At 41.0% G+C, this 8148-nt stretch overlaps 1 protein-coding gene across 1 annotated transcript; it reads left to right on the forward strand.

Annotated features, from left to right (window-relative positions):
* The first annotated feature begins 625 nt into the window (after nucleotides 1-625).
* On the forward strand, nucleotides 626-7151 carry LOC115099160. Its single transcript, XM_029616554.1, has 2 exons — nucleotides 626-3916; nucleotides 5723-7151. Exons 1-2 carry the CDS (start codon nucleotides 2849-2851, stop codon nucleotides 5729-5731), a joined length of 1077 nt encoding a protein of 358 aa, XP_029472414.1. The 5' UTR covers nucleotides 626-2848; the 3' UTR covers nucleotides 5732-7151.
* Nucleotides 7152-8148: the final 997 nt, after the last annotated feature.

The raw sequence follows: 8148 nt of genomic DNA on the forward strand, positions 1-8148 counted from the left end.
AAAGCTTCATTTTCTCCTCAGCTCAAATCCATCATTGGAGAGGCTGAGCTGCAGAATTTGTTTACTGAATGGCTTAAGTTAGGAGTCGTTCAGCTCTATCATACCCACACTGGTTTAGTGCAGACCCCTAAGCCGATAGAGATAGTTTTAAATAAGCCTTTCAGTCCTCAAAAACAGTATCCTGTCCATAAGAAATTCTACAATGATTTAAATATTATTATTTCTCAGAAACTTACTCAGGGTGTTTTAATTGAGGAATATTCTGAATTTAATTCACCCCTCCTTCCTGTGCCCAAACCAAATGGGAGTACTCGTATGGTCATTGACTATAGAGTACTTAACGCCTCTTCTGAGACAGTTGCCGCTCAGACATTGAATCCTGCATCTACAATTGATAATTTGCCACGTCCTAGGTGGAAAGCCACCTTGGATTTAGCTAATGGGTTTTGGAGTATTCCGATTAGCACTTCCCCTGTCACTGCATTCACATTCAGGGGTAAGCAGTATCAGTATACCAGGCTCCCTCAGGGTTTTAAAAATTCCCCTGTTTTATTTTCTGCTGCCGTTGAGGAACTCCTTCAGCGACATAACATTGATAATGCTGTTCCTTATGTTGATGTTATATATCTGGCTTCTGATAAGCTGGATGTGCTTTGGGATTCTGTAGTTCAACTAATACAGGTACTGGGTGAGGAAGGCTTTGTAGTTAATTTTGCCAAAGCCAGAATTGGTTTTGAGGAAGTTAAGTTTCTGGGATTTTTAATCGGGGTGGCAGGTGCTAGCCTTGCCCCCACCCTCCAAGAAAAGATTATATCCTTCCCGGTGCCTAAGACATCTCGCCAATTGCAAGTAATCATGGGGACACTTAATTTTGCACGTAAAACTGTGCCTAGTTTTGCCTCATTAGCAGCCCCCTTGTATGATTTGCTTAAAGGAGATGCCGTTGTGGCACGTGATTGGACTGCTGTTCATTCTGAATGTTTGAGAGCGCTGCAAGAGGCTGTCAAAGTTTCAGCCCCTTTGGCGCACCGTAAATCATCTAAAGATTTAGATGTCACGTTGCAGGTTTCTGATTCTCATTTCTTGGCTACAATCAGTAACCATGCTGAATCTCAGCCCATATGTTATATTACACATACTTTCTCTCAGCCTGAGAGGAAATTTAATGTTGTGGAGCGTACACTGACGGCTGTCAGATATTGCCTGTCTAAAGTCTCTGCTCTTGCTCAGGGTAAGATTATTCATTGTTATACTGGGATTCCTCAGTTACAGGCTGTCACTCGCCATTCCCTCCCAGAGAGTAGGGCTCTCTCCACACGCTGGGTGCAATGGCGTGCTGATCAATATAGAGACGATGTGCAATTCCATTATCAGAATGGTTTGGCTGATTCTGACATTATTTTAACTTGTGAGGATCTTTGCTTAACTACTGAGACGGATAGGCTCCTTCCTCCTATTTATCAGAAGGTTCAATTGGTAATTTTTACTGATGGTTCTGCCACACCCTCGGGTGACTATCTTACTGCATTTTTTGCTGGTGCGGCTAATGTTATTTTAACTCCTAATAAAAGGGGTCAGTGGAAAGTCTTTGCCACACATACATGGCGATTAGGTGATATGAGTTCACAGCAGGCGGAGCTGATTGCCTTTCAAAAGGCTTTGACACATATTGAGCAAACGCCCAATTTGGATCCTGAAAGATCCGTTATGGTTTGTTCTGATTCTACATATGTGGTGTCTGGGTTTAATTCACATATGAAAGTGTGGGAAAACAGTGACTTTTTAGATGTTACGGGCAAGCCTATTGCACACAGAGCTCACTGGAGATTAATTTTTTCTATTTCACAGAAACTTACTGTGCAGGTGCTTGTCTTGCATGTGCCTGCTCACCAGACCGTGGGCTGGTACTCTCGTTACAATTCTTTGGCAGATGAAGCAGCTAAATTGGCTGCCTCTCAGCAAGAGATAACTGTAAGGGCACGTCTTGCTAGGCATGGCTCCTTACATTTGAATGCGGCTACTTTGTGCCAGCATTCAGATGGGGTTTTGACTAGAAGTCAGGCAAAGAAAATGGTCAGTGACTGTTTGGATTGTCAGCGCACAAATCCCAAACGGACTGGACACCCTTATGTTGAGGGGATACTTCCACGGGGAATTAGACCAGGGCAGGTGGTCTATATGGATCATGTTGGTCCCCTTACTTCTTCCCGTGGTTACAGACATATTTTGGTTGTACTTGATTCCTTTACTGGCTTTGTGTTTCTATTTGCACAGAAACGCATTACTGCTATTGTGACTGTTAACCGTCTGGCTATTGTATTTGGTATTTTGCCTTTTCAGTTTCTTTGCACAGACGGCGGTCCAGCCTTTAAAAATGCTGAGGTTGAGACCTTTTGTGCTGATCATAGCGTTACTCATCGATTCTCCTACCCACATCGTCCAGAATCTAATGGAATGGTTGAAAGGATTAATGGTGAGGTTAAGCGTAGTCTGCAAATTTTTGCTTTGCAATCTAACCCCAGTAATTGGTACCTTCATCTTCCGGAGATCCAAATCCGGATTAATAGTACCATAACTGCCAATCATGAAGCTCCCGCTATGTCTCTCTTTGGGTTCTCTATGCTTGAAAATATGGCCTCCTCAGAAGCTATGGTTACTTCTGACAAGGCCTCTCGGAGTCCAAATCCTTTTCAGATTGGTTCCGTAGTTTTGAGCAAAACGCATGTTCGTGGCTCTTTAGAACCATACTGGTCTAATCCCTTTATTGTTACAGAACTTCTAGGTGACTCGGGACTGTTGCTTTCTGACTCTGAGGATCCAAAGAATAGGAAAGTTGTGTCCATTAGAGATGTCAAGTTGGTATCCGAGACATTGGGGTTTTCCGGTACCAGAGCCTCGGTTCAACCCCCAGCCTCTGCTGCATCCGCAGTTTCCGCTGATGCCAATGGGTCAGGAGGATCTACCGCTGCCCAGCGCTCCCACTGCTCCAGCAATTGATGTCTTTCTCAGCGGTGACATGGCTGTGCCTACCCCGGAGCAGGAAGATCAGGTCGTTCTCAGTGTAGCTTGTCCCGCATCTGAGCGTCCTCCATGTTTCACTCGCTTTCAGCAGAAGCTTTTGCTTGCATGCTGTATGGTTTGTTCCCCAATCAGTACCTTTTTGCATGCTGTGTTTCTTTTTTACAGACCTTATTGTAAGTATGTTATTGCTTGCTGGGTGCTTTTAATTATTGCATCTCCTATCTCACTATTTTATCTCTTATCTAATACCCAGCTGCATTCCACCTTTTCTCCCGCAGCTTCACAGGAGCTCCGTTATTCACACTCACATGTCAGTAAGCGCTCACCTTCTGAGCCTTTGTCTCTTCTGGCAGTGCCTTTGCCTTCTGGTGTTATTCTTGTTCCATACCATGGCTGGCTGGTGCAAGATCCTGTTTTATTGCATATTGATGTTCCTTTCAGGTTTTACACTCACCAGGTTTGGCAAGGCATCTCTCCGGAGTCCCTGCCTGCGGGTCTAGAGTCCAGACTTGTTGCTCTGTTTCTGCAGCTGGAGCGTTCCTCCCTGCAGCTTTCTTCCATCACTTCGGAATCTCCTCTTGATGGCTTCCGTGCAGAGTTCTGTTCGATTAGATATCAGAACTTGTTCCTGGGTTTCAGAGCAGTGAGTGTCAATCTTACTGGGATCCTTGAAACTCCATCCTGGAAACTGCAGCACTGCTCTCAACCACATATTGGTGCTTCTGAACAGTTCCAGCGGCTGTTTGCCCTTCGTCCTTGTTTTCATAATGGATCTTGTGCCTGCATCAATCCCCTTTCGAAGGTGCCTCTGGAGGACTCCTTGTCTGGCTCTAATTATGAATTTTCAGGTTTGATTAAAGGTCTCATTTTCTCCTGGATGGACATCTTTCCTGAGGTAACTCTTTCTTACGCTAATTATTCCACATGGGGGGGAGAGGATACAGGATTCCCCCTTCCAATGATTAAGGACTCTCTGTCTTATGTTTGTAGACTACCTTATGAAATTCTGTTTTTAAATAGTACACATTATCATGTCTTTTGTGATGAATTGCCTGTCTCTTTTACACATTGGCGTGGAATTTCTTTTTATAATTTATCTTTGTGGAATAATGCGTGTGGGAATAATCCATTCTTTTGTACCCGTTCCTCGTCCACCCAGACAAATTGCTTTTGTTGCCCTAGTTGGCAATATCAGGTTAATCTTTGTAATAAAAGGTTTTCTAATAGGGTATGGGGACCCTTCTTTACTCAGGAGGCTAATTTTTTTCAAAATGCACCTGTGCTAGGCCGGTCTTTGACCGCTGCCTGTATCAGGGGTTTAGCTGAGGGGTTAAATGACACTGAGGTTACTTCTGTGTTAGATTTAATTGTACAGACAAAATGGCTGAATGACTCATTTCCCTTGCCCGCTTGGGTGATGAGAACAGCCAACAGAAAGCGCAGGAATGTTTTGAAACAGGAGGTTCAAAATACATTCCTTAATCTTAATGATAGAATTAAAACTGCTATAAAAGGTATTCAATCCAATGAATATCAGCTAAGAGCAGGTATTTTTCAATTAAGGGATTACTTAGCTCAAACCTTACAGTTAGGGATTGATGCCATATCCACAACTGATGAGAAAATACAGGTTCTAGCAAGAATAGAACAGCTTACTCACTTTATTGATGGTCTTACTTCCCCAAAACCCAAATGGGGAGACCTTCAATTGGGAAAAATATTAGAGGAAATAAACCTCACAGCTGAGCAAATTCAGTATGCCCATGTTGAGGCTTCACAAGTTATTTTGCAGGTCAGCAAACATGAAATGGGAAAAGAACCATGGGCAACCTTAGGTTCAACCCTAGTACAAGGGGTCAGACGTATCTTTCTCCCAATCACTACTCAGGTCTATAAACGTTGCTGGGAAATCCAGAACTTTGGTCAGTTCTTGGAAAGCTCAAATGGAAGCAACACCTGGATTAAAACAATTAAAATCTTTGAACCAACCCACTTGTGTATTAATAATGCTGGTTATCACTGGATCATAGCACAAGGTTGTCACAAAGTTCCTGTAACTGTGTGTAATTCCCTGGTGCAGGTCTCTAATACTTGCCTCACACTAGAGGGAGAAGCTGATTGTCCTCTAGAACCGAATCCCGGTCCTCTAGTAGAAGTTTTTTTGAAATTACCCAATGGATCTTATATCCTTCGGTCAAACAAAGCACAGTGTGGGTTTCAACCGGGAATATTGTATTTAGTTACTGCACTATCTGTCATTAAGTGTGGACCGTGGGAGTTTTATCCTACACTTAGTGCCCGGTTAACTGAAACAATAAAGTACATGGAATTTAAACCAGTACAATTCACGGAGTTAAAAATGTTATTGACTCATGTTTTAAATGTAAATGTATTATTAAGAAATTTGTCTTCACTTTGGTTAATGTCAGAGGATGAGTTTTTACAGCATCTGAGAATGATAGAACTAACAGCTAGTGAATGGGAGCTGATCCTAGACGAGCTACTGAAGCCAGAGGTATTTTCAAATGCCCTGGGTCGTGCTTTTTCTGGATTAGTGGGTGGAATAGCTAAAACAGCTGTTGGTGTAGTTAAAACCATAATGGAAGGGGCAGGTGGACTCCTTCATGACTTAGGGATCAATTTATTCCCATTAATCCTGGGAATCATAGTAATAATTGGTGTTCTTTTCTTCTGTCTTAAGAGAAATTAGAACGAAGAGCAGCGAACCAGAAATGGCAGGTGTAAACTCAAAGATACATATTCCAGCTAATCCTAGGAAGAATGCGATGATTGTCTGCCTGGGACCTGATCTCATAAATGAGTATGCTGATTATGGAAGCTGGATGTATTCAGAAAACAATCCTGATACATGTGCACCTTATTATCTGCATAAAAACTGTGATATTTTATTTAAGTTCCCACAATATTCCTATTGCTGGACTTGGCCAAGAAGACTGGCATCTGTTCGTGAAGCACTACGAAGAACCTTGAGTGCTCACATTTGTCAGTGTGCTCCCTGGGAACTTGTGCCCTGCTACTTCAATATCTACTCTTTGGCAGAATATCAATTAGGATATGGACATGGCCTATCAAATGCCAATCCTGTTGCTTCAGATGGAAATTCAAGAGCCTCCAGCCCGGGGTTAAGCTCGAATTGGTTTCCAGTACCTAGTCCACCGTCTTTTGTGACGGATGAAGAATTAGATCCAATACACCTTGCTCCGGCTAATTCTCTAACAGACGAAGGACAAGACTTTATGCTTTGGCTGAATGCAGCTCTCTCCTCTGAGGATGATCAATCAGTCATTCTCCAACATCAGCAACCAAATCCTACTCAAGATTCTGCTCCGACTAGACCAGCAGTGGAAGGCGAGCAAACAGATTCCAATATCTATAATTAGTCAGACTGACTTCACAGATATCTGAAACGTCTGATCCGGCTGGATCTACTGAGAACTGTGAATAACTGTCTATTATTGACTGGACTGGTATGTGTCTTATTCAAAATGCACCTTGCCATTTCAGGATCGTAGCTCATCAATTGGTAAGTATAATAGGCATTTAATGCCCACAGATCCCTATACATGATGGAATCAGTGATGACACATCACAGATTTCTGACCCATAGAGATTATTTTAATTATGAACCCTCATCTTACTTGACTGGATGAGCAGCTTCAAATTTAAAATTTACATTCCCTGGGTATGAATGTTCTCTATTTCCCATAAGGAAATATTGAGAAACTCTTTATATCTGGTTATTATTAGAAACTAACTCAGATTTGTCAACTCATATCTCTTTATATTCAATTTGGTAATGTAACCAATTTTTATTACACTTGTATTATTACATTTGATTTTCACTTGTATCTATGCAATGTTGAGCACTGACACAACTTATTATATGTAGTTTATTGTGTGATTATTTTCCCCCAGGCTTATTAGTGCCTTACTGATTTATATGTACCTAGCTATGTCTAGTATTTGTTTTACTGACTCCATGGGGGGGTGTCAGAAAATATCTTAATATTTTGTGCTTTATTGATAATTACTTATATTTAGTGAAGTCAGTAATCAATTAGCCATAAAGAAACATGTTAGCATTTAATACCCATAAGCCTTTACTTTTAAAAGCCATGACATTGGTCATGGCTGTGCTGAAAAAGCTCCAGCACATAGCTTTCACCTTTCCCCTACTTAAAACCTCAAGATTTCACCTTTGTCCCACTTTCAGACTTGAGAGTACAGTTGTTTACCACTTTCTCTTATCTCAAGTAAGAAAGCACCTGCATTTTATGACATTGAGCATCCTAACGCAGGTGTCATGATTGACCACCCTAAAAACAGATGGCCAGCCAATTAAGTGTGACAGAAGGGAGTGAAAAAGATTTTCTCTTAGAACTACAAAAGAAATCCAATTAAAAATCAAAAATGGGCGAAGCTATAAACAGAATAAAATTTAGATGTGTTGATGGAAGTGTAACAGCGACCCTGGATCAAAGGGTCTTAAGTGTATAAAACAGTGGCAGTTTGAGGGAGAGGGAGAGGTGCTACTTAGACTTTCTTCGCACGTGATTGAGAGAGACACAGAGCGGGGTGCTTCAGAAAATTGGTAAATATAATTTTTTATTCAAGTATATGAGAACCTTTAAATTGCTATTGTTTCTACATTGGCAGATGTATTAGAAATGTATTAATTTCTAAAAAGATGACATTAATAGACATTTATCTGATATTAATAATTTCAATTTCCTTATTAATGGTTCTTGCATTGATTGTAGGATATACTCTGGTAAAATTAAGATTTGAACATAAAAGTGATTCTTAGTCATTTAGAGATATTTATTCATGCCTTTCTGTATCTGTGAAATAAAGAAAATATTTTTACAATAAACTGACTGGTTTATTTATGCATGATGTGCTGCAAGAATTAAAGGTTAATAAAAAATTTCTGTGGTAGATTCGAACACACCTCTGAAAGTAAACTTTTTGTCTCAAGGCAGAAAGGGTAGGGAAATAGAAGTGGAAGTGGGATATTTTATCCAGGCAGGATTCCCTGGTTTTAAATTCTGCTAAGGGTAGAAGCCTCAATACTTCCATTCAAAATTTACCACACTGCTAGCATAG

Source organism: Rhinatrema bivittatum, chromosome 9 (genome assembly GCF_901001135.1).
Source record: "Rhinatrema bivittatum chromosome 9, aRhiBiv1.1, whole genome shotgun sequence".
Lineage (NCBI taxonomy): Eukaryota > Metazoa > Chordata > Amphibia > Gymnophiona > Rhinatrematidae > Rhinatrema > Rhinatrema bivittatum.